The following is a 26,138-nucleotide window of genomic DNA, read 5'->3' on the forward strand; positions in this document are numbered from 1 at the left end:
ACCCCACGGGGTGAGATCTTGCGTGGAGCCCCAGATCGAGGGAGATTATCAGTGGTGTTGTATGTCTTCCATTTTCTAATAATTGCTCCCACAGTTGATTTCTTCAAACCAAGCTGCTTACCTATTGCAGATTCAGTCTTCCCAGCCTGGTGCAGGTCTACTATTTAGTTTCTGGTGTCCTTTGACAGCTCTTTGGTCTTGGCCATAGTGGAGTTTGGATTGTGACTGTTTGAGGTTGTGGACAGGTGTCTTTTATACTGATAACGAGTTCAAACAGGTGCCATTCATACAGGTAACGAGTGGAGGACAGAGGAGCCTCTTGAAGAAGTTACAGGTCTGTGAGAGCCACACATCTTGCTTGTTTGTAGGTGACCAAATACTTATTTTACCGAGGAATTTACCAATTAATTCATTAAAGATCCTACAATGTGATTTCCTGGATTATTTCCCCCCATTCTGTCTCTCATAGTTGAAGTGTACCTATGATGAAAATTACAGGCATCTCTCATCTTTTTAAGTGGGAGAACTTGCACAATTGGTGGCTGACTAAATACTTTTTTGACCCACTGTACATCTGGGCCCTGTTCATGTGCCACCTCAGTTCTTTATGCATGGAAAACATTTGTAGTCATGCCTACAAATAACAAATGTATGCATGCATATATATATATATATATATATATATATATATATATATATATATATATATATATACATTAAATACATGTATAATTGACATTGCACTCTATATATTATGCACTCAAATATTGTATTCTTTATGAATGTATGTATGTACAGTATGAATGTATGTATGAATGTATGTAGTATGTATACATGCATATATATCCTGTGTATATATATATATGAAATGGATGAAAAGCCTTTCAAAGAAAAGAACCCGTCAGTTTCCCGCTTGTTGTGGGGGTGCACCTGTTCCCTTCATCCTTTTTCACTTGGTCTCTGATGCAGACGGCAGCGTCTCCATTCAGTTTGCTAAAGAGGTCTTAAAATGGGTTATCTGAAACAAATTGACATTGAAAACTTCAAGTCCTGGCGAGGGAAGCAGGTTATCGGCCCGTTTATGCGATTTAACTGTATAATTGGCACAAATGGTTCAGGTAAGTAACTTCAAATGTCAGTTTCTGCTGCTCTTTAGCCAGCTAATGCTAGCTGCTGATGCTAGCAGACGATGCTAGCTGCTAATGCTAGCAGACGATGCTAGCTGCTAATGCTAGCAGACGATGCTAGCAGACAATGTCCTTCATCGGTGTTTCAACTAGCCTAAACTTCTGAAGTTTTGTTCAGTTAATTATTTTTAATTCATGCTGCTAGCATCAATTTATATTGACAGTTAGCTTATATGTTTTAATAACCTTTATGCTCTAAATGAACAGTGTTGTTGATCCAGACTTGGTTTGAATATGTAGAGAAAATGCTCAGCATCGTCATTAACCTGGCAGAAGCAAACTCCACTGTGTCGAACTTTATCGATTTGTATTATTGAAGCAGGACATATGTAACACGTCAATTCAAACTAGGCAAGTCCAATGTGATGGACGCCCTGAGCTTCGCCATAGGGGAGCGGGCTGCCCTCCTCCGGGTGAAGCACCTTGGAGACCTGGTTCACGGAGCCCACATCGGCCAGCCCGTGTCCAACACGGCCCGGGTCTCCATCCGGTACCGGGACGACGAGGAGCAGGAGACCGTCTTCCGGCGGAGCATCACCGGTGGGTTCAAATCACTTCACAGCAGACTGCAGTGAAGGGAAAGGCTGTCAAATTCAGGTCACATTCATTATTACATTATTATTCACACAGTAACATGTGTGTGTTGATGACTGAAGTGGAGTCAATTTGAAGTAGTGTAGTTACTTTATAACACTGTATTTAATTTGAGTTAAACAAGCGTTGTATCCTTTGACATAGCACCTTTATACTCCTGCAAGCTTTCTGCCTTGCAGTTTAAATAAACTTTTAACTTAACTGTCATATTTCAGAAAAGAGGTTGTCATATTTTTAATATGATAACAGTTATTCTTTAATAAGAATAACTTTGCTCACATATTTCCTTCTGCTTTGTTCCTCATTAAAAGTGGTTGGTATTGATAATAATAGTGATATCTTTATTCAAAACAGTGATAGCCCTTTTCAAAACAGCCGTCACAAAGTGAAAATTCTGTAACTTGTATAACAAATAGTTTAGGATTTAATATATGCTGATTAATACTTTTGTCTCAAATTTAGGTAGCAGTGCTGAAAAAAAATCAAATACTGAAAACTCAGCATTAGGGTTGCAAAATTCCGGGAATATTCAAAGTTGGAAACTTTCCATGGGAATTAACGGGAATATACGGGAATTAACTGGAAATTTTGTGGGTAATTTATACTAACTGTATTTACCTTGTCATATACAGACATAAATATAAACATTTTGTTTTGTCATAAGCTGATTTGAGCCCTGAGGAAACTTTGGGCACTTGACTATATGCTTCTGCATCTTTGTGGTATTCTTAACATAGGTCTTTGCACAGTATTTGCAAATGTACACAGCCTTTCCTTCTACATTGGCTGGGGTGAAATGTCTCCACACGAGATAGTGCACGTAGCATTGTTCTGTAGAATAAGATGAGAAAAAAGCTTGTAGAAAACACTAATGCAATGCCAGAGATATAAATAGTTAGCTAAACAATTGGAATCGTCTTTAAAAATATTTTACAATTGATGGATAAATGAATAGAAATAGGCTAGATGAACAATCCTCAATCAGCATGCTAATATATTTTCCCCAGTAATATCATCAAAACGTACCTGACTAGTCCTTGGGCTAATGCAGTAGTGTGGCCTCAATAGCCCTGCTGTAGTGTGCAGGATGCTGGGAATTATCTGTGCATGTGATGGAAGAATGCACTGCGCATGTGATGGAGAAATGCACAGTGCAGGGTTGAAATTCAACGTGCAGCGTGTGCTGCATTCCATACATCTTTAAAATAGAGTTTTGAATGACGTTTTTATTGCTCAGCGTTTAATTTGCGGCAATTTTTTTTTTCAAAATTCCCAAAATTCCCGAGCTTAACTTCCCATGGAAAGTTTCCGGAAATTTACCGGAAATTTTCCGCCCCTTTGCAACCCTACTCAGCATTAACATCTTCAGAGTGTTTGGGAGTTTTTGTTTACAATCAGTCTTCACTGCTTTTCATTGTATTGTTCAGGAAACACCTCTGAGTATCGCATCAACAGTGTTCAAGTTAGTCTCGCCAAATACTTGGAAGAGCTTAAGAAGATTGGCGTTGTGACCAAAGCCCGAAACTGTCTGGTGCTTCAGGTAAACTGCCAAGAGACTGAAATGTGTAACAGTGTTGTTATATTCACTGTAACTTGTATATATGGGTGTTGTTTTGAAGTAGTAACATGAAATTATGCAGAAATTACATCAGCAATATGATGTGGAACATAAGTAAGACCAGCTCTAACACTTATCACTCTAAATCCTCCTATTTAGCTTCTATAAGCAGTATATGAAAATTGAATTAGCAATTTCTATTAATTGATAACTTTTCCTGTAAGCACCTTCTGTATGAACAGATGATAAAGGAACACACTGAACACAACACAGTTGATGATGATGTCTTAATATTATGAGCTATAATTGTTGATAAAAACTGTGCAAAAAGAACCAAGTGTAAAACTTGTTTATACTGCTTACAAATGCTACTAGGGGACTGTTTATCGTCAGACAATATTTCATGCTGTAGATGCTGGTATAAGTGAATATATGTTAAAAAAAAAAAACTGTGACACAATATATTCTCCAAAAAGTAAACCCTAACTCTAAAGTGCTTTATTTGTAATAAAGTATAAGAAGAAACCTTTTTTAAATTTTTATTATTCCGATAACGAATTGTAAGCTGATAAAAAGAGCCGATAATTGCAATGATGTTTTTAAGTCAGTAGGTGGCAGCAATGCACAGCACTTTCCTGTATTGAAGGGAAGGGAAAAGGACTGCATGTTTTAACAAAACCAATCTTATAAGTCACCTGAAAGGTCTGTACCGTACCAACGCGGTACCAACGCAAGTTTTCCAATGGACCTCTGACATAAGTCAAATTGGTTTTGCTCAGGCTCAGTAGCTGGATGAAGACTTTTAACATGAGAAAGGCATCACTGCAAGTACAGGAGTGCTCCGGTTCACATTCAGCGACAGTGGTCAGGTTATATTCAATTCATTTTTTTATTAAAGAATGTGAGATTATTGGTTAATCGTTATCTTCATTGGCCATGAGAAGCAGGTAATTATCTGTTATCGGCATTTGTTGAAAAAATCTATTTCGTGATTCCCTAATTATTTCTATTCAGAAAATAATGAAATATGTTATTTTCAGTGTTATACAAAAAAGAGAAATTTATGAACACGGTTGAAAAGATAACAGAAATATTGCCATCGGAAACATTAGGAAATGCAAGACACAATAGTTGAACATCACTACATTAAGAAAGAAATACATTAAGACATAAAACATAGGGGGTATTTTAGACACAGGCACAGTTGGTAATGGCTTGTAATACAATAAAAGCCATGCAAAACAAGTCTGTTAAACATGATGCTTCTCACCAGGGGGCAGTGGAGTCCATTGCTTTGAAGGACCCTAAGGAGAGGACGAAAGTGTTCGAGCTCATCAGTCAGTCGAGAGAGTTTGCTGCAGAGTACAATAAGAAGAAAGAGGCCCTGCTGAAGGCCAAAGAGAATACACAGTTTCAGTTTAACATGAAGAAGTCTGCCGCCGTAGAGAGGAAGCAGGTGTCCCAGGAAAAAATTGAGGTAAAAGCATAAGAAGCAAATATAAACATCCTGTGTCAGCATAGGAGAAACATTGATTTTAAATGGGAAACTGATGGATTTTTCAAACAAACGTAAACTCTGGGTACGTTTGTTTTAGAGAGGAGAGCACCTCTTGGGCATGCCATAATGCTGCCACTCCCTTCTCCTGAATGTTCTAGCAGCCACCACCTTAGGCAAAAGATTATCAAACTGGAAGATAGAATATCAACCCTCCATCAAATAACAAATTAGCAGAGCGCTCTGAGAGTGCATACCTCCACCATGGCTAATGCCCTATCTGGCAATGTCAAAGCACTGTTTCCCATTCATTATCTTGACCAAACAAAATATACACTTCTCACTATAACATTAGAGATCTATAACTCTGTGTTTTGCTCCATTGATGCATTGTATGACTTTCTGCTGGGCTATTTACAGCATTATTTGGCACATGCTTGTTCTTGCGCTCACGCTATCGTTCCGTAACGTTTTTACCGTCCATGCAGACGGTAAAAACGGGCCATGCAATGCATATGGACTGTTTAGCACCAACTTAATTTGATGACCTTAGTTTCTCTTGAGCGTGGACATCCGACAATTAACCCCCTCCCCACACATACACACATACACACACACACACATCTCTCTCTTTTCTCCAGGCCCAGAAGTACCAGGCACTGGTTGACGACCTTCACCAAAACCGCCTGCAGCTAAGCCTGGCTGAGCTCTACTACAATGAGAGGGGTATCAACACTCTCTGTGACATCCAGAAGGAGAAACAGCTGGCTGCAGCTGCAAAGAACAATAAAGTGGTGAGCTTGGAGCACATGGTCAAAACCGACAAGAAGGAACAGGGACGTCTTTCTAGAGAGCAGCAGCACACTGAGAAGGAAATCCGGTGAGTTTGTGTGTGAGGGAGAGTTTTGTAAATAGGTTAAATGTAACATTTTTCTGAGGGTTTCTTGAGTTTAATTTTAGGGGTGTCTCTTTATATTTCAATATATGGGGGGTCTGTCAGAAAAGATTCCATTGACTAGAAATAACCAAAGCCTCCTCTGTTGCTTTCACCCAGTGCCCATGAACATATCCTGTCTCAGGCTCGGTCTCAGTACATCAAAGCCAAGGTTAACACCACCCATCACATGAAAAAGGCTGAGGAGGTCAGTTATGCCCTGAAGAAGGGTCAGAGTGTGCTGGCCATCCAAAAGCAGGACGTGGCAGAGGGTCGACGGGAGATCGCTGAACTGGACAGGACCTGGAAGAATTACGAGGAGCAGGCCCAGCAGCAGGGAGCTTCCCACAGGAGGGACATCGAGCTGGAAGAGGATCAGGTAAGTGTTTGTCAAACACACGCCATTTCCTTTCTCCGCAAAGTCAGTTACCAGATTTAATTTGAGCAACTAGCAGGTTGGAGGCCAGAGTTATGCAACATCCATTTAAACATGGTAAAATCAGGTTGGAACACATCCCCCCGGTTTTAGCGTCTTTATATTGACTTCCAGTATATTTTAGAATTGAATTTAAGGTTCTTTTAATTACTTATAGCTCCTCAGTTAAATACAGATTTGTATCCCCCATACAACACTGAGTGCACTTTGAGATCCTCTGGCAGGGGCTTCTTAACTGTTCCAGATTCTCAGCTGAAGACTAAGACCTAGATTTTGAAATAAGAGCTTAGACCTGCAGCCAACTGGAAAATACCAGGAAACAGTAAGCAAAAAAGTGACATTGTCAGACCATCCTTATCATGTTTGTGCATGTATATCTGCTTCAGTTAGAGCGATACAAGGACCTGAAGAAGCTGGCTCAAAAGCAGGCAGCTGTCCTCAGCCAGCAGGCAGAGAAACTGCACTGGGAGATGAAAGCTGACTACGAAAAGTTGGCCTTTGACCAGTGCAGAAAGAAAGAAGTGGAGGTACCGTTGGAGACACATTTCTACTGACACAACACATCTTTTCAAGTTTGTAAACACAGACTGAACAGCTGCTGAACAATACATGTATCGCACTGTTTGTCACCACTGAATCTGTGATTAATAAATTATAATACTACAAATCACCTGCTGCAGGTTGGCATCAGGAGCAACCGCACTCAGCTGGAAGATTTGACACGTAGAACAGAGAAGCTGGAGGAGTACACCAGGACCTGCGAGTATGTCATTAGTGTACCTCATCAGCACATGTCCTGCACAATGTCATGTCTTCTAGTAAGACTCTCCCTGGCTGTCAGGGAGATATTACTCCATGGTGATTTATCAGTGAAGAATTAAATACTTTGGCGTAAGGATGTGGAATCTCAAAAGGAAACATATGTTACAAAGGCACTGTATGTCGCAGGTCGTCCCTTGAGGAGTATGGTCAGCAGGAGGAGCGCCTTAATGCAGAGCTGCAGCGCGGCCGCCAGCGCAGCGAGGAGGTGAACCAGGAGATGGGTCAGGTGCTGGAGGAGCTGGGTAATGCCCGTCTGTACACACAGGAAAGCCGGCGTCAGCTGCAGCGCAAAGAGATGCGAGAGAAGCTACGCAGACTTTACCCTGAATCTGTGGTAAGAGACCAACTCATATCACTCAAATCATACTGTATCATTCACTTCCTGCTAAATTTAGTTTTCAGAGAGCTGGCAGTAAATTCTCACAAATAAAGTCTGGTTGTATAATATGAGAGAAACTTCCTGTAACTATTAGGTTTATTCTTGTGAACCCACTGTGTCATTCATCTATTCCTTTATTTCCCTGTACCAGTATGGTCAGCTGTTGGACTTGTGCAGTCCAATCCATAAGAAGTACCAGCTGGCTGTCACCAAGGTGTTTGGCCGTTACATGAATGCTATTGTGGTGACCACGGAGAAGGTGGCCCGTGACTGCATCTCTTTTATTAAGGAGGAGCATTATGAACCTGAAACCTTTCTGCCCATCGACTACTTGGATGTAAGTTGAAACCATTTCCAAGGTGGTTTAAAATGGAAAACCAGAGCTGCAGGATATTAGGAAAACATGCAATATCATTGTTGAATATCACGATGACGATATGCTTGCGATAAATAAACAAATGTTTAAGTATACATTGTCCGTTTTGGTGCGTGGATGCCAAGTCTTTCTGCTTTGGTTTTGATGCTAACATAGACCCCACACAGTAAGTGGTCTATGCAGACAGAATGAAAAGCATTATTTCCATTCCGACAACATGGTTTTATTGAAGAAATTCCACCTGGCTACGGTCGCAGGGGGAGGGCGCACAGCCCGGCCACAGCGCCTCTGAGTCCGGGGCAGACACCCAGGGAGCCATGCACAGCTTCACTAAGTCCGCTGACAGTGATCATTTGTGGTCTTTCCATACATTTGTGGGCCGTGAAAGTTTTTTTTTTTTTTACAGTTTTTACCGGCTCTGTCAGTAATTTACTGCTCTTCTCTGTGTATCTATCATTCCCGCTGCCCACTGCACCAACCGTGTCAAGCCAAACTGAGAGACACGCCATCTCCGGCTCTCAATACATTGACTAAGTTTACAAAGTCTTTTGATTTTACCCAGACCGAGTTTACACGTGGTTGATCACACTGTTTGTGTGCGTGTGTGCGTGTGCGTGTGCGTGTGCGTGTGCGCGTGCGTGCATGCGCCGTTACTTTTCCCTCGGGTTCTGGGATCATAATTACGCTACGCAATTCTTTTATATAATCAATTGCTCATTCTGATGAATTTGACCCGGGACAGACGTGATCAGCATCACTATTGTGTTTGCCCAGGTGAGTCCTCTGAATGAGCGACTGAGGGAGGTGCCTGGTGCCAAGATGATGGTGGATATTGTCCAGGTGAACGCTGCTGCAGGTGCCGCCCAGCTGAGAAAAGTAGTGCAGTTTGTCTGTGGCAATACCTTGGTGTGTGAGACGATCAAAGAAGCTCGTAGCATAGCCTTTGACAGACAGGAGCGGAATAAGGTAAGCTTGACTGTCAGTCATGGTTGTTTGAGTCGGGATGTGTCAGGATGGACATGTTTGCCTTTTCTGGCAGCAGATGTTTTATTCAGTTTTCCTTAGACCGTAGCGCTGGACGGGACACTGTTTGCAAAGTCAGGCGTGATCTCTGGAGGCTCCAGTGATCTGCGGAGCAAAGCTCGCTGCTGGGACGAGAAGGACATGACACAGCTGAGGGAACGTAAGGAGCAGCTTACAGCTGAGCTACGCGTGAGTCACCACGTAACCTCAACAGCAGTATCCAAAATCTTTGATTATTTTTGTTTATTTTCTATTCAGCTATAGAAACTTTCATCATTATTTAAACAACATAAGTTCTATCAACGATACTGTATACTTTTGGTTGAATTTCCAAATAACACATAATGTAACGTAATGTGCAAGACAGTGTGTAATTGAGCTAAGACTTTTCTTTAGGATGCGGATGAACAGTCCTGCTGTGTTTTTTCAGACTCTGATGAGGCTGAAGAGGAAGGAGTCAGACCTGAACCAGATCATTGCTCAGGCTCATGGTGCTCAGACCCGCCTCAAATACTCCAAAAATGAGCTGGCAAACATTCGCAAAAGAAACATCCTTCACTGCCAAGCGGTATGATGAAAGTAAAAAAAAAAAAGGGGGTTATTACATTATTTTACTGTAGATGTCTGTATAAACCAATGCTCCAGACATATCATATTCAACTTGCATCCACAAAGATATATCATGATAACACTGAAGCAGATCGCTCACACATACAAACAAACGAATTAGCTATGACTCCAGTAGCAGCTCACACATTTTTGTAAATATGTCATATGAAGCTGAGGCTTATCTCCTCCAGAGTCTCCTAGCAGCCAAGACCCTAGCAGCCAAGACCACAGTCGTACAGTCGAACCAATTGAACAGATTGAACTGATTGGCTGTCTCAGCCACCGGTTCAAACGTCGTATGTGTGAGAGAGACAGACAGCCAAGAGGCAAGATAGGATGGGGAATGTATCTAAATAGTAGAGGATATTTAGGGAGGTTTAGTTTCAGCATAGATTTAAAAATCAGTGCAGCTTTCTAGATCCCAACTCATGAGCAGTTGTACAGTATCTCTTTTAAGTGTCTTTTCCTGTCTACCTGTGGTTTTCAGGAGATTTCTCGTATGGAGAGTGAATTAGTGAACCTGGACTCTCAGATCCAGATGCAGCAGGAAAGTGTGGAGGCAAAGGATGCAGCGATGAGAAGGATCAGAGACCAGATCGATCAGGTTCCTTTGTTTGCAGCATTTTCACAACCTGTTGCCACATGCTGACTTGGACTAAAATAGATTTTTCCAACACCACTACTTTCTACATTTCCTATATTACTGTTAAGATGAAAAAAGCTGTAAAAGTTAAAATTACATAATTGTACTCAATAAATCCTGATAATGTTATAACACCTCATCAAATTTGAATGAGATGATGTTTGTATTCAGATCGAGGACCTGGTGTTTGCTGACTTCTGTGCTGAGATCGGTGTGGACAGCATCCGAGAGTATGAGCAGGAATACCTGAAACAGCTGGAAGAGCTTGACAAGAAAAGGTACCACAACCACTCACCATTTTTAACTGTGTGATGTGTGCTAAATTTTACGAGCCAGGTCTGTGATGAATGATTTATTATAAACACCTCATAAAGATCCGATAAAGATTTCATTTGTGATTTTGAGTGAGGAATTGTGTATGGCTTTAAAGTTTCATAAATGTTTTAAGTGGGCCTTTTTATACAATCACAATAGGACTTTTGTCGTTAATCCTCCAGTCTGTCGATAACAATCAAAGCCCCGTTAGAACAAAGGAATGGATTCAGAAAGTGAAACGCTGGAGTGCTTTTACTTTGAAACGGATTTGGGAAGTGTTGGAAATACGTTTGTGACATTGACAGATAAACATTGTAGTTGACTGCAGAATAAACAGAGACAATTATCTTTCACCTCATAAATATGACTATTTATCATATTTGTCATAGTTATGGCCATATTCAAGGCAAAGCCTATGTAAAAACATTGTTCTGCATAAGCTAAATATTGTGCATTGAACAGATGCTGTAAATATGAATTGATATTAATGTGAACTTTGTGCATTGAATAGATAAAGTTGCATCACTGCCTTTCTTTGTGTATATTTATGCTCGTACATTCAGCCTTTAACAGAAATTGCAAAAATAATACATATGACCTTCCTAAGTGTTTTTTTTGGAAGATATCAGGGTGGTAGATCTCAGCTTACGTTTAGAATTAAAAAGGGATCTTGGGCTCGAAAAAGGTTGGTGACCACTGTTATACACTGTTATCAGGTGGGTCTACTTATGACACCATCAATTAGTCAGTCAGCCAGTCAGTAGTTAAGTTAGGAAGCGTTGGCCTTCTCTCCATCGAGACCAGCAACTCCATCAGTAACTTAGCCAGGGTTATAAATAGATCCAGCATAGTGATCCTCCAGCTGACTCCAGAGACGTCTTCTTACCTTGTTACTTCTACAAGTAACAGCAATGCACTGCACGCGGTCTGATGCTGAAGTCAGTATTTCGGGACACTCTGACACACACATGCAACTTTTTCCCAGGGTGAATTGCTTGAAGGAGATGGGATTTGATTCATGAAGGATTGTGGGTGTGAACTGTCAAAGCTGTGAATTAACTCTAAAACCAATGGAAACTTCATTTTATCATGTTTTTAATGTAATTGTATGTAATTTTCTTATAAATACAGATTTAGTTTTGTACATGTTTTAGTACTGGGTATACTTGTTTTATAAAGTTACAGTATTTGCACGGTACGTCTGCAAGACTCCATGTCATTTGCAACATAAACACCTTGATGCACCATTCCTCTCCCCTAAGGCTGGAGTTTGAGACTCAGCGTACTCGTCTGAATGCACAGCTGGAGTACGAACAAGACCAACTGAAGCAGCAGATGGAGAAACTTCGCAAAATGGAGGCAACTATCAACAAGGAGAAGAGGTCAATGGCAGAGCAGAAGAAGGTAATCATCTCAGTGTTGGACTACCTCTTGTTATTTGCCAGAGGGTCAAATACTATGCAGAGTGACAATTTTAGTTTCCAATGAGCATGGCCAAAAATAACGGCCCCACTAACTAAAAGTTGAATCAAGGGTTTAGTAGATTCTTGGACTGGTGATGGACATACTCTGGCTCAGATCAAACTTTTGGGCCATTGCATGTTTCATTCCTCTGCAGGATGAGGAACAGCTGCTGCTGCTGGTGGAGGAAGCTCAGAACAAACTGCTGGAGGTGAACAACAGGCTGCTGTCCAAGAAGAACCAAGTGGCTGCTGCCAAAGCTGAGCTGGACCAGAAAACCCAAAGCCTTCAAGAGGTCAACAGGTAAGAATTACACTAATATTACTAGTGAAATTGCCACTGTTTCTATTAGTTCAGCAGCAGATGCTTATACAGAGGTTTCTCCTCTGCAAGGTAGTATAAAAACGACTTGTCCATTGTGGTAGCTCATATACTTTTTCACGTAATTGTAACTGAATTTATTGAAGGTGGGGCCTCCTTAAGTAAAATGTTTAATGTAACATGTGATGTTAACTTGTGCAAACCATAGAGAAGCAGTGACTGCCCACTTTTCGACTATACTGGTTCTGGATGTAAATTTTCCATTAACTTTCTCCATTGACGTTTCAGAAAATCCTTAATAAGGTTAAAGCGTGGAACCATTTCCATGGTAACACTGAGCCCCACCAATCAAACACATCACTATTACACTTGAGGATTGTGGGTAGTGGAGTATTTCTCCTTGAAATTGTATAATTGAATAAAACACATATGCAGTAGATATACAGGCTTCTACAGGAGCATATAACACAGTTTCACAGTCTCGTAGTAGACATTTTGAGATCAACCTGGAATTTTATAAAATTCTGCTTCTACCATGTGTTTCTGGTGACTGACGGCACTAATGTTGAGCAAAACTGGTAGGCTGGTACGAATACGAATGACTCTTATTTTTAAGTGTCCCCTAACCTTCCACTTTTATGATGACGAAAAATAAAATCCAGCTCCAAACAACACCATAAGAAATAGCCATGTTTTTAAAAGGGCACTTTTCTCTGTTTCTCTTTCTGTCAGAGAGTTGGTGAAGCTTCAGCGGGAGGTGATGTCTGCAGAGTCGGCTTTAGAGCAGAAACGCTTAGCCAGACACAACCTACTGCTGGCCTGCAAGATCCAGAGTCTGCCCATCACTCTGCTGTCAGGGAACCTGGATGAAATCAGTCGGGTGCAGGTAGGATACAGAGAGACACAGGAGAAGTGCAGGTGTCTGTTTTAAAGTCTGCAGAGATCACTCGAACCAAAGGGATATGCATAAAAATTTACTGTAAAACTTAAAGAGTTGTTTGAAAATGACTTTTGGTGTGACTGATCTGTGTTTGTTGTGCAGATGGACACAGAATCTGAAAGCACTTCAGCTACCATGGACATCTACGAGAGAGAGGCACAGCTCGTCATCGATTACTCTGAACTGGAGGCTGAGCTCAGGGTGAGACTTGAAGCTTCATCATCTCCCTGATTTTATCTGAGTTCTGTTTATTCATGTGACCAGCATGTACCACAATACATTTGTACAGCACATGTATGTATTGAATATACTGTATGTTTATACAGAGTCTGCAAGGAGAGAAGGAGGTAGAGGCTTCCCTAGAGAAGCTGAAGGAGTCAGTGTCCTCCATAGAGTTAGAACTGCATCGCACCACGGCCCCCAACCTGAAAGCTCTGGAAAAGATGAGTGAGGTGAAGGACAAGTTTCAGGGAGTGACCGAAGGTATTTCTTTATTCAGGCGTTTCTTTTAAAAATGAAACGTTTGACAGGTGGAGTATTGAAATCTCTGCATAAAAATGTTTGCCATTGAAAAGCACTTTTTGAAACATTTAAGTCATTTTGGATTTCTACCTGTTGCTTAATGTTGTAATAATACTGAGTTGTCATGTGATAACTGAAGTACCTGGACTGGTTATTAAGCCTTGCCCCCCCCCTTCACCCAGCCTTTGAAGCCAGCACCAAAGTAACCAAAAAGTGCAACCAGGAGTTCGAGCAAGTCAAAACCCAGCGCCTCCACCTCTTCAACCAGTGCTTTGAGCATGTGTCTGTCGTAATTGATCAGATCTATAAAAAAATGTGCAGGAACAGCAGTGCTCAGGTGAAGCAACACATGCACATGTTTTCCTCTGTCCTCCTCTGTCTGTATTTGTCTATATGCCGTCCTCTACCGTGTACTGTTAACGTAAGCTGAACTTATCTACACTCAACTGATTTACGCCCGGGCCACACTGGATGTGTGAAAGGCATGTGTGAGACACGGCGCCCACGTTATCAGGTCAGAGCTGCCACACTGCCTGTGTGTGTTGGAGTCAGTGAACTGATCTTACTACAGTTTGGCATTTCTGCCGACTGAATCCATTAATTTATTTCAACAAGCATTTGATTAGTTATTGCAGTAGTGTTCTGACTTTTAGTTGAGTACATAGACCTACTTTTATTCTAGTTAATATAGTAGTCATACCAGCAGACATGCTCCCTGTGTGACTGATGCAGACGCAGCAGATCAGCGACGCAGCCGTCACGTGCTGCACACACACCCAGTGTGGCCCGGGTGTTATACATTTTTAGCCTCATAAGTAGATTTTGTTAACATTTGATACTGAAAATTGAAGTGTATCTTCATCCACACTGAGTCCAGAAGGAAGTTCAGTTAAACATAAACAAAAGCTTGATGAAGGTAGGAAGGTATGAAAGGTAGGGTTGATACGTTTCTGAAACACGTCTCAGTTGCCATCAATAAATCACATTGTATGAAAAAAAGAAAGCCTGTGTCTGTGGCCCTTGGAGGACTAATAAGCATGACATACCTGTCTGTCATTAACCGATCTGCCTAGCTGCGCGCACCCTGCCTGTGCTCTCATGTGCATGACTGGATACTTCAGCAAGAGTCTTACCCTGCTGAAGCAGAGACGATAGTAGAAGAATAGCAAGTCAAAGAAAAGTTGGCTTCTAGCAGTGCAGTGCGTGTTCATGTGGTTTAGGGGCATAGCTCTGAAGAGAGCATTAAAGCATAAGTATTTTTTCATACTTTGGGCATGAAATGGGTATTAAATTAAATTTTGCATGGTATTAAAATATTAAGTTAACTAGGTAAACTCTGTGAAGAATCCCTTTGTTAGAAACAAGGACAAGGTGTCTAAAAGGAGAAGTTCCATTAAAAGAAGTTACAATACAGTGCTGTATGTGTTCCAGGCCATTCTGACTCCAGACAATCCAGAGGAACCGTACCTTGGCGGCATCAACTACAACTGTGTGGCGCCTGGAAAATCCTTCATGTCCATGGACAATCTGTCTGGTGGAGAAAAGTCCATTGCTGCTCTGGCCCTGGTGTTCGCTATTCACAGGTAATCCTGGAAGTTCAACAAAACTTCAAACCAGACAATAAATCACATTCACAATATAGCAGATTGTTATTCAATTTCAGAAACCACTTTGCATTGGGAACTTAGCAGCTAAAGACCATGAGTTTTTAAACTGACGAAGTGAGTAACAAAATATATATGATGTAATTTGAAGAGCTTTTTGATACTCTCCTCTTCAGTGTCATCAACTCTATGTAAAGATATCACAAAGATTTACTTGACATCTCCGCTTAATGCATCAATTACTGCTGCTTCTTTTTCATTTTCTTTTGTACTGAAGCTATTGATCTTAGGTTCATTCGACTCATGTGGTTTGTGTAGCTGTGCTGCTGTTTGACACTGGTGCTTGTGTCTTTTCTCTCAGCTTCCGCCCTGCTCCTTTCCTTGTCTTGGATGAAGTGGACGCAGCCTTGGACAACACTAACATCAACAAGGTATGTTTCCAGTTTCACCCAGAGTTTACCTAGTTTCCTGCCCACTCAACACCAAACGTTCACAAAGTTTCTCTTCACTTACTTCCATTTCCATATGTTTTCTGCATTGGGCCTGAGTAAGGCTCAGAAAACTAAAACTGAAATCCTACAGTTATGGTTAGGCTTGGTTAGTTTCCTCTCTGGCTTGGATGGGTTCCGACAGAAGAAAGCGACTCGAACCGCTCTCTATTGCATAATACTGTAAATAATAATAATAATAAACATAGCCAGCTGAGGTGCCCCATTTTGGGAAACGAGTCTCCTCTCCTGTGGCTGCCTCTATGTCCCCGTCTTGTTCTAACACTCCACTCATCTCTTTAAACTTAAGTGGCTACTTTTGACGTGACCTCACCACACTTTTAATTGATCAGTTTGACTGCTCCTTTTTATCACATACTGTACCTTGCAAGGCAACAGCTGATGAAGCAATAATGTTTTATCTTTTAATTTGATACAAAATATAAGGAAAAGTATTCGGAACACAACTGATAATTTGAAGAAATAAAAATGCAGTATTTTTTATAATTAGGCTGTTGATTTATCACTGTGTTGAAGGCATTGTACAATCCATGTCATGGTGCACTATCAACAGTGATGACTATGACACTTGTGTACCGTCCACCCCTACTGGGTTATTTGCTTGATTTGAACTACTTAAATTTCAATAAACTGGGAAACCTGACTGGTAGTGTAATTGTCAGTGTTGTATCGGGTTTTGTGTGCTTACCTGCGCACTATGTTGGTATTTTGTTCACATCCAGGTGACCAGTTTCATCAGGGAGGAGTCCAGAAAGAACATGCAGATCATTGTCATCTCCCTGAAGGAGGAGTTCTTCTCCAAGGCAGATGCTCTGCTGGGAGTCTACTCAGATGTAAGAAACATTTCTAACATGTTGGAAGTTTCTTTATTACATAAATGCAGTCACTACATTGTTTGTCCCTTGTTGTCACAGTTTGCTGAGTGCATGTTCAGCCGCATGCTGACCCTGAACCTGCAGCAGTACCCTCTGGTTGAAGAAAACAACGGAAAACCGACCGACAAGGAGGAAAGAGTGGACCAAAGACAGGATTCCAGAGGCCTGGAGTCCTCCGCCTAATGCCTTCATTTGTGTTTCTGCTGATATGTTAATGACAAAATCAGCTCTCACTGTTTTCAAATTTTGACTTAATGTAAAGGCATAGTAGTTCTTTTATAACTAATATTAAGACTTGTGTTCCATTTTAGACTGTTTTCCTACATTGATTTTAGTAAACCGTTCTTGGTAATTCGTTGAATAGGATTTCTTCCTTCTTGGGTAAAAGTTTAAACCTCAAGGCATTTAGTGTTTTTGTTGGATTCCTGAGCCTCTTATTTAGCAGATTGTTTAACAAGACTGAAACTTAACAGGGAGAATAAACCCACCAAGATTGTCTTGAATAAAGAGGTGTTACTCTTACAAATTACAGCATTCAAATGGTTATGTATCAAATGCATCAGCTTTAAATGAGAACTATAATGTTAATGGCTGTTCTTTATCCTACAGGATGTTCCACGTCATTAAAGTTGACATAAAACCTATAAGTTAATACATGTTTGTATGTTTGCTCTCGTTTAAGTCTTTGTGACTTGAATTGTTTTGTATTGAAAGTTAAGCTTTTCAGTATGACTTGTGCCTTGTTTATTAAATCTACAGAGCTTATGATGCTTTTTGTACTTTTTCGATCTGTGGTATATTTTCTGGAGGTCTTATTTGACCACAAAAGAAAATACTAATTCTCTCAGATGATTTAGTCATTATTTCCCCTTGGAAAGGCCTTGAATATTTTTTCTTGCCTGCCAAAGATAATAAAAGGTAATGCTAATTATAGCTTGTGGCTTTCAGCTGATGGGGATTATGAAGCTAACTGACTTGTTATGGTGTCCGTTTTGGAAGATATTACTGTTTTTTAAATATTGATTAATCTATCCAACAGTTTCTTTCCTTTTATTTTGGTGCGTGGGTGGATGGATTACGAGATGACAGGTCTCTGGGCTTAGATTGGGTAAAAGCCCACCCCACCCCTCCAATGTTGGGCCCCAAAATGAAAGAGACACTGCAGTGTTTGTGTCGTTTTGTGTCCCTTTGTGGTCTGTAAGCATCCAAATGTGGTCAGTCTCTGGTCATTTTATGTCTCTGGACGTTATCTCCGCCAAAGAGGTTATTCACCAGTGTAGGTTGAATGGTTTGTTTGTTTATAAGCAAGATTACGCAAAAACTACTGGACAGATTACCACGACACTTGGTGGAAGGATGTGGTATAGTTTAGGGAAGAACACTTTTAATTGGTGCAGATCCCGGGCATTTTATCTCTTTTTCTTTAACATTGCCAGAACATGGTGTTTTTTAACCGTTTCACTGATGTCCCATGGAATAATTCATGGATCTTGATGGAAGAAATGAGGCACATCAAGGGAACTGATATCTGTGTGTGAAATTTGGTGCATCTTGCTTGAGTGTTGGACCTTGGCAAGAAATGGGCGATACTGAGTGATATTTCAGGGTTTTGCTTGTGAGCTCTGTGGGTCTTGTGGTAATTGTATGTCTCTTTGTAGATGTGTTGCGTCTGCTCCTCATTTTTGCTTCTTGGGGATAGTCCTGCTGGTTTTAGTCGTTTTCTAGCTGAAATATGAACACTTCGTACAGAGGCTCTGGACCAAGGACACAATTATTAATTATATAAGACCTGGAATTATTGTTATATAGATTTGGTAAACACCGACAAAATGTTATCTGAATTCATGTAGAGAAAAGAGTCATGAAAACCCTGAAGTGTGAGTGGTGAGCTGTGTTTACGTCAGACCTCAGGAGCAGCAGGCGGCGGTGATGTTTTGCTATGGAAACGAGCACAGGGCAGTCCACGTGATCAATGTTTACGGAAGTAAGCTGCTCTGTCAGCTGCCTAAGAATCGTGAACAGAAAGTCAGTCATGTCGGGTGTGTCATGTGACGTTGATGTTAAGATTGTTTAATGTCTTCAACTACATGTCTCTCACTCATCGCCGGGTTTACAGCTCGTGTAGCTTCCTCTATTAGCATGTTAGCTAGTAAACTGTAGCATGAACGTTTGAGACTGAGGCTAACCGTTAGCTGACATAGCTAACACTGCTGTCGCAGCGCTGCCAACAACACCCCTGGCCCCCAGCTCCTCTCCTGCGGTCAGGGTGGCCTCACTGCCAGCCCCGGTGTATGTGGACCCTCCAGCATCAAACGTATTCGTGGGTAATTCGCTGCAGTTTGTGGAAACTCTAACGAAAGCTAACTGCTAGCGCGTTAGCCAGACGTTAGCATCATGGGAGCCGAGCAGAGCGGAGAAGCGGAGCACAAACACTCGGACTACAGCTCGTCAGGTGAATCTGTGCTCTGGTACATCACACCTTGTGTTCTGTCCACTTGTATCCGCCTCTAGGTTAACCAACATATATTAGCTTGACTAAATAAAGTGAATGCACCTTTGCATTGTCACTGGCATTGATGGAGAGTAAAGTTACTGCAGTACTTTCAGTATTTCTTTACTTGTTTACCCCTCAAATTTAATGATTACATTTTTTACTCCATTACATTTACTTTGTAGTTACAGATTCCAGTTACTTCTTCAGAATACAATTATACTCATCTTACAACATGTTCATTCTTCAGTAAAAGCAATGCTAAATCTAATATGGAAATAAAAGCAATTGCATACATTTAGTCCGAAATGATTCGTTCTGCATAAATAATACTTGTTTACATTTGTATATATGTCTGATAATATTACTAATGATTAAATCATTTTCAATATTTACATGTGAGAAGCTGAAATTAGAGGATTTGACATTTTTTCTTATACGGCTGGGCAATATGGCAAAAATTATATCAAGATAAAAACTTTCATATCAGTCGATATCGATGATTGTCATGATAAATGTCACATTATTATTTCTAAGTTTAAAGATAAATTTGTACTTTCACATAAATCAAATTTTGGATCCAGTATTTTTTACCTTTGTGACAAAACTTTTTAAATAAAGGATGCAAGTTTGTCTTTCATCAATCCATCAAGTTTCAAATGGATCAGTGTAATCCAAAGTACTCTTACATCTACATCTACACTGTCGTACATCTCAAACACATTTAACACATTTTCTCAGATTAGTGTTGACAGTTAGCAGCAAGTGATTTGATTGTGACATGGTCAAGGGATTTGTGCCTGTTAATATTAAGAGTATTGTTGTTGTTGCAGTGGTGCCGTCTCCAGCAAAGCAGAAGGCGAAGATGGATGATATTGTGGTTGTGACCCAGGGGACCCAGTCATTGCGGAATATCCACAATGACCCAGACGTCATCAAGCTTCAAGAAATACCCACATTTCAGCCACTTTTGAAAGGTACCGTTCAAGTTCCCCAGCTGCTGACATCGATTTTCATCGTTCAGACAGTTTGGTTCAGCAATTCAAAAATAACCCAATGTAATACAATTTACAATACAATCATTATGCTTTGTTTTTTATGAACCTATTTTGAATAGTCTCTGCTTGCTGGTCATTTTGTAGACTGTGGCTTGTTGTTTCAGTGGAAACTGCACATTTTAACCAGCATTTATTTATACTTTATTAGTTAAAGCTACTTATAACTAATAAACACATTAATAAGCATACATTTTACAACCCTCTTCAGTCTCCAAGTGTTCACTCACAACAGAAATCCCAATAAAGTATACAGTATCTGGCAGATAATGTTTATAAGATATGTGTTAAAGGTAGGGTTGCAATGTTGTAACTGAAACACTTTTTATGGCAACATAAACACAACCAATCATTTTATTGGGACCAGATGAATCGACAGAATTGCTGGCGCACCTGTCTGTCTGTTCTCACCCTGCCTGTGCTCTCATTGCGCATGACTGGAGTCTTATAAGGTGCAGAGATAAAAAAGTTGTCTTCTAGCAGTTATCAGTCAGTACACATTCATTTGTTTTGGTGGCGGAGCTTTTGACAAGAGGGCCAATGGGAGGCAGTCGGATGTATCCCAGGAAGTGTAGCCTGCTTTGCTAGTTTTTCTAGGATTACCAACCCTATCTTTAAGTGTTAAACTATCATCACTGATTTGGATCAGATCTCCATTTCTGGGTAAGTGTAGAGGGCAAATGCCTGAAAGAAACTTTTACACGTGCTAGATTAAAAAACACTGTCAGACAAAAACACTGTCAGACAAAAATAGTACAGCCTACACTGTCTCTCACCTTCTGTCAGCTGGAATTGGTTCCAGCTCCCAGCGACTGTTAGGATTAGCAGTATAGATCATGGATGGGTGGATGGATGGATGATATGTATAGCAATGTTTTGGTCTCTCTGGTAAATCTTGATAATGTCTGGCAAAGATTTGTTTGTCAGATTGAAATGTTGCTCTCATAAATGAGGGTCTTTGGATACATTGTGCAGATCTTTTGTCAGGTTTTTAGATTTTCAGTTTTCAAATGAAGGTGGTGACAGTTTCATCACATCTTACACAAGTTCCCAATGGTCTATTTTAACATTCTGTGCAGCAAAGATAATTGTCACTGCAACTCATTAGCACTGTATTAGAAGGAAAATTAGTCAGGTTTCCTGTGTAGGCACACTCCTGAAATAGCAGGAAGGGTAGATTCGTCAGATCCAGAGCATAGCTAATTAAAATAATTACCAAAAGCTAGGTTTTGTCAAGCATTACCCTGTTCTAACATGTTTATGTGGGTCCTCTGCTCGTTTCTCTCCACAGGAGTGCTGAGCGGCCAGACGTCACCCAGCACTGTGAGTCTAGAAAGGCTGGATAATGCTCAGGTTCTGCAGCTCTGCATCCGTTACCAGGACCATCTACACCAGTGTGCAGAGGCCGTGGCCTTCGACCAGAATGCCCTGGTCAAGAGGATAAAAGAGGTAAAATTGCATGGGACAGAATGTTACTTCACCCCTAAGTTTAGGTTTTGCTCTCTGGAAATTTAAAAAAACACACCAATTAGCTTGTTGAAGAGATGTCCTAGTTGAGGGATTCCTGCCTAGGGAATTTCCTGACGGCTAAGACTCCAGTTGTCCTGAACCGGCAAAGGTGGCCAGTGCTGAGAAAGTCGTGGCTAAACTGTCTGAGAATAAAAAAAAATTCCACAGCTACCCACAGTCTACAGGAAACTGAGGGAAGTTTGGATAATTAATTAACTGTTCAATTCTTATGAATACTCATTTATTCCAGAATCTCAGATGTGAGAATTTGCTGCTTTTCTTTTTCTGTCTTTCTTATCAAAGGTTTTGAGTTTTTTCTTGGCGAAACAAGTCATTTTAAGTCATTTAGGAAAATTGATAATCTTTTTAGCTTCTTTTACATTTTAAAGACTCAATAATTGAAAAAGTTAAAAAAAATCATTGAAACAAAGATAGGCAATGCAAATATTAATAAAGTGCAGTCATATTATAAAGACAAAAAAGCTGACAAATGTTCTATGTCTCGGTTATTATGACTACATTTTGGTTTGATAACATGTTTAAATAATAAAAAAGATTCCGTTTGTGATAATTACATTAGAAAAAGCTTTTTGGAAAGGCTATGCTAAAATTTCATATTTATTAGACATTTGGTATTGACAGGTTTTTTATTTTTTATTTAACCAGCACATTTTACATTAGGAACATGAGTAGTTGTAAACCAGAAGTTTTATAAATCGTCTCAGATATTTCATATTTTCTCTGCTTTGCTTTGAGATGATTCAAAGTGTCATCAAAAGTCACAGACTATCTCTCTTTCTAAATCTTGCTCTTTCTCCCTCGTCTGTTTTCTTCCAGATGGACTTATCTGTAGAAACCTTGTTCAGCATAATGCAGGAGCGCCAGAAACGCTACGCCAAGTACGCTGAGCAGATCCAGAAGGTCAACGAGATGTCCATGATCCTGAGACGCATCCAGATGGGAATCGACCAGACGGTGCCTCTGATGGAGCGCCTAAACAACATGCTGCCTGAGAGCGAGCGCCTGGAGCCCTTCAGCATGAGACCCGATGGGGACGCTGCCACAAAGTAGTGGAAGTGCGGGTCTGTCCAGCTGTAGGGAGATTAACTCTTTACACGATTAGAAGTCTTGATTCATTCAAGTTATTTTTTGTTTGTTTTCATAGTAGATGAGGAGCTCAGGTGTAAATGTGGGAGTCTAGTCAGATGTGTCATCATGTTTTGAAAACACAGCATCCAGCTTACTAAACACACATTCACACCTGAATTTGACCACATCATTCTGCCACTGGAGCTGCTCTGTTCCTGTGCCCGGACCCTACAAGACGATGCTCTGGAGGATTGTTATTTATCCCTTCACTGCAAATTTCTTGTCCAAGGTAATTTAAAGGCAAAGGAGGAACAAACATGAAAGAGACAGAAATAACTCCTGCATACGTGTAGCAGGTTTTACAGACTCCAATGTGGATGTGAGCTACTAATAAACATCTCAAAATATTTCGGTCAGCTTTCAAAATGTACATCTGAACTTGCAGTGGTTGGCGATTTTGGTTTTCATCTCATTTCCACTCCCAGTCACCATTTGAATATCCCTTCCAAGCACTGCATGCATGCAGACTGACTGCATTCAAATCTCTGATCTGTATTGGTGTATCATGTTGGGTCGTTAAGACGAAGAGACTCCCGGAGAGTACGCATGAAGAAGGATTACAGACTTTAGATTGCACAGAGAGCATGGATGTGCTGCACATTGGAAGGAAAGTGAGAAGCTCCTTCGGCGACAGTTTTCTCAATGTGACGTCTTGAAGTTCTGTTTTGTCTTTGGTGAATTTGACTTTAATTTATTTGGACTCTTTTGCTCGAGCAGTTGTCTCAAGACCTTTGAATTTAAACCCAAAAAGTTGAAAAAAAACGAGCCTTACACTAGACTCACAGTTTTCATGCTTGGGACACACAACATTGCCATTCTTCATGCTAACATGTCATGCTAGCTGTCAATGCTAAGCTAAAGAGAAGTACACAGGAAATAAAATCCATAACCAGATGAACATAAAGCAGGTTCACTAGCTGCCTCTGTCTCCTCTTTCACATTGTGTTTTTGTGTTTGTCCAAACATGATTAGATTGGCTGGTACCTCCGGGCCAGCATGGTAAATTGTGCTCAACTTCTTCCAAACACAGTGCAAGCAATGTGACACAGCGGAACAGCAATGCAGTTCTTCAACGTAGGACGTCGCCCCATTCAAAGTGAATGAGCAGAGTTACCAACGCATATTAAAGAGTCCTGCATAATTCTTCAGCTCGTCCCAGATCTCCATCCAAACCACGCTGTTAGATCATTGTACCACATTTTAGAAGCAACTTTGTATCTTGTATCTTATCTTTTCACAATGATAGCAAAACACCAAACATCGCCAAAAAAAAGCAAATGTCAAAACCAAATAGATATCTATATATACTTATTATTGTAAACAAAATTTAAAAAAGGAATTGATCACCAGTTACTCCAATTGTATTAGATTCGGCTGCAACACTGTTTACCCCTGAAACTCCAAAAGTGTTTGTGGACTCAAACACTTCACCCACGGTGGGTGACCCACTCCTCCATCGGGATAGTGGTGAGGAGATAATGAGTGAATTTTCATTTTTCGGTGTACTATCCCTTTAATATCTGCTTTTTCTGCCTGACCACTGACTGTCGGAGGAATCAAACCTACATTGTCAGCAAATTATTAGCTTTGAGTTCTGTTTACAGCAACACATCTTTGCTTGAGAGGTGCAACCATTAGTCCATTAATTGTTTGTCTCTTGAATATATCTTATATAATATTTTTTTAATGAAAAATATTCAAACCAGCAACCATGAGATGTGACACGTTATGTTTTTAATATGGTTATTTCAACATTTATCACTTATGTTTGATCATTTTATTTTGCAAATGTTCCTTTTTTTTTGTTCTGGAATACGGAAATTAATAAAAATATGTTGAGCCATTGGCCAGTTCCTAAAACAACATATACAACATACAACCTATTGCGAGCCCTTCCCGAATCAAACTCAGTTTCTCTAGTTTCCCTCTTGTGAATCCTTATTTCTTGTGTTTGTACTCGGCTTAGCTAAGTCACAGAAATCCATGGAGTTAAAACTAATCCTTAAGATCAAATCAGAATTAGGCATTAAAGATTTTTCCTCGAGTTTGCTGCTCATGGAGAGTTGCTTCTTTTCTGGGTAGCAGTAGATATTTTTTCACATAAGTCGGCGTATTGTCTGAACTTGAACTGGTGGTGTACGTTGTTGAGTTTTGCACTGCTGTATAAACATGCTGAACTCAATTACTCGTACAAAAAGATCTTTCCCTGGTTGGTTTGCTTTGAGGCACAGAATTAGCCCGGTTCATTGACATGAGGGACGTAGGGCAGAGACAGATTTTCTTTTTGAGTTTAAAGAAAAGCTCCTTTGATATGTTATCGCCTTTCATGTGTAAATTAAAACGGCTGAGAAACGTCTTAAACAGCCTTGGGGGTATTGTTTGAACATTGGAGCAGAAATGGAAATTGTCATTGCATTCTCAGCAACGAGGTGTAAAAGTTCCTTGGAGCCTTTGTAATGAAGAATAGCTCTCGACCCTCAGAGCTGGATATTAACGCTACAAGATGATACAATACGATCTGCCACCAGGAAATTCATTCTCTGAAATGAAAGAGGAAATCTAATTTCCTCTGTACACTTCTCATTTGAATATAAATCAAAGGCTGGGTTCCTTCCTGTTTTGCCCACACAAAATTGGAAACTTGAAAATAAGTATAGATATCTTATCACCGTCATCTTTCAGGGTGAAACGGAAACCAACACCGGTTGATTTCCTGCAATAAGAGTTCAACTTTGACATTCCAGACAGTGAGTCACAGAAATGTAGAACACATTCAAGGTAATTACTTCTCAGTTATTTCATTCAAAAGCAAAAATGGCACTGAGGTCAAATAATAGTGGGAAAATGTAATCTGTCGCTGAAACAGTTGACTAGATGATTGACAGAATATTAATCAGCAACTATTTGATAGAGAAACATGCCCTTGCTGCAGATAATGATTGATTCATTTTTTATGTTATTTGATTAAAGCTTAAACATCCAGTTAATTAGCTGATCAACAGAAAATTAATTAGCATCAATTAAGACAATTGATTTTTTTGAGCAGTTTCCAGCAGTTAATAAAGATATTACTGTCTGAAGCTCCGAGACAGTGAGAACTTGCTGCTCTCCTTAAGCCAAATATCTTTGGATTGGTTTGCAAATGTTGGTTGGAAAAAACATTAAAATATTAAGGGCTGCGGGAAAATGGCATATTTAACTGTTCCACTCTCATCGCTGCAAACTCAATATATACTGACAGGCAGAAGCCAGTGAGCTTATCTCAGCATAAAGACTGTAAGCAGTAGGACACAGTTGGCCCGGCTCTGTGCAGAAATAACTAAATCCACCT

The 26,138-nt window shown here is 40.3% G+C and overlaps 2 protein-coding genes across 3 annotated transcripts; both read left to right on the forward strand.

The window, feature by feature from the left end:
- The first annotated feature begins 918 nt into the window (after positions 1 to 918).
- smc1b (structural maintenance of chromosomes 1B) lies at positions 919 to 17,368 on the forward strand. Of its 2 annotated transcripts, XM_034587522.1 has the most exons (25): positions 919 to 1,118; positions 1,539 to 1,727; positions 3,209 to 3,321; positions 4,613 to 4,816; positions 5,476 to 5,714; positions 5,889 to 6,147; positions 6,591 to 6,731; positions 6,885 to 6,967; positions 7,153 to 7,360; positions 7,557 to 7,742; positions 8,556 to 8,747; positions 8,847 to 8,993; positions 9,235 to 9,372; positions 9,901 to 10,017; positions 10,228 to 10,334; positions 11,634 to 11,775; positions 11,990 to 12,135; positions 12,886 to 13,039; positions 13,196 to 13,294; positions 13,420 to 13,576; positions 13,798 to 13,952; positions 15,047 to 15,198; positions 15,581 to 15,650; positions 16,451 to 16,561; positions 16,643 to 17,368. In XM_034587522.1, the coding sequence occupies exons 1-25, from the start codon at positions 1,010 to 1,012 to the stop codon at positions 16,784 to 16,786; spliced, it is 3,762 nt and encodes a 1,253-aa protein (XP_034443413.1). In that variant the 5' UTR covers positions 919 to 1,009; the 3' UTR covers positions 16,787 to 17,368. The 2 variants fall into 2 exon arrangements, with proteins under 2 accessions (XP_034443413.1, XP_034443414.1); XM_034587523.1 differs by lacking the exons at positions 15,047 to 15,198; positions 15,581 to 15,650; positions 16,451 to 16,561; positions 16,643 to 17,368 and adding an exon at positions 14,061 to 14,114 and having other exon boundaries at positions 934 to 1,118; positions 13,798 to 14,020.
- Positions 17,369 to 18,561: 1,193 nt separating this feature from the next.
- Positions 18,562 to 23,715, forward strand: borcs5 (BLOC-1 related complex subunit 5). The gene is made up of 4 exons (XM_034587525.1): positions 18,562 to 19,055; positions 19,928 to 20,071; positions 21,441 to 21,598; positions 22,496 to 23,715. Exons 1-4 carry the CDS (start codon positions 18,998 to 19,000, stop codon positions 22,727 to 22,729), a joined length of 594 nt encoding a protein of 197 aa, XP_034443416.1. The 5' UTR covers positions 18,562 to 18,997; the 3' UTR covers positions 22,730 to 23,715.
- Positions 23,716 to 26,138: the final 2,423 nt, after the last annotated feature.

Source organism: Hippoglossus hippoglossus, chromosome 6, assembly GCF_009819705.1.
Source record: "Hippoglossus hippoglossus isolate fHipHip1 chromosome 6, fHipHip1.pri, whole genome shotgun sequence".
NCBI classification, from domain to species: Eukaryota; Metazoa; Chordata; class Actinopteri; order Pleuronectiformes; family Pleuronectidae; genus Hippoglossus; species Hippoglossus hippoglossus.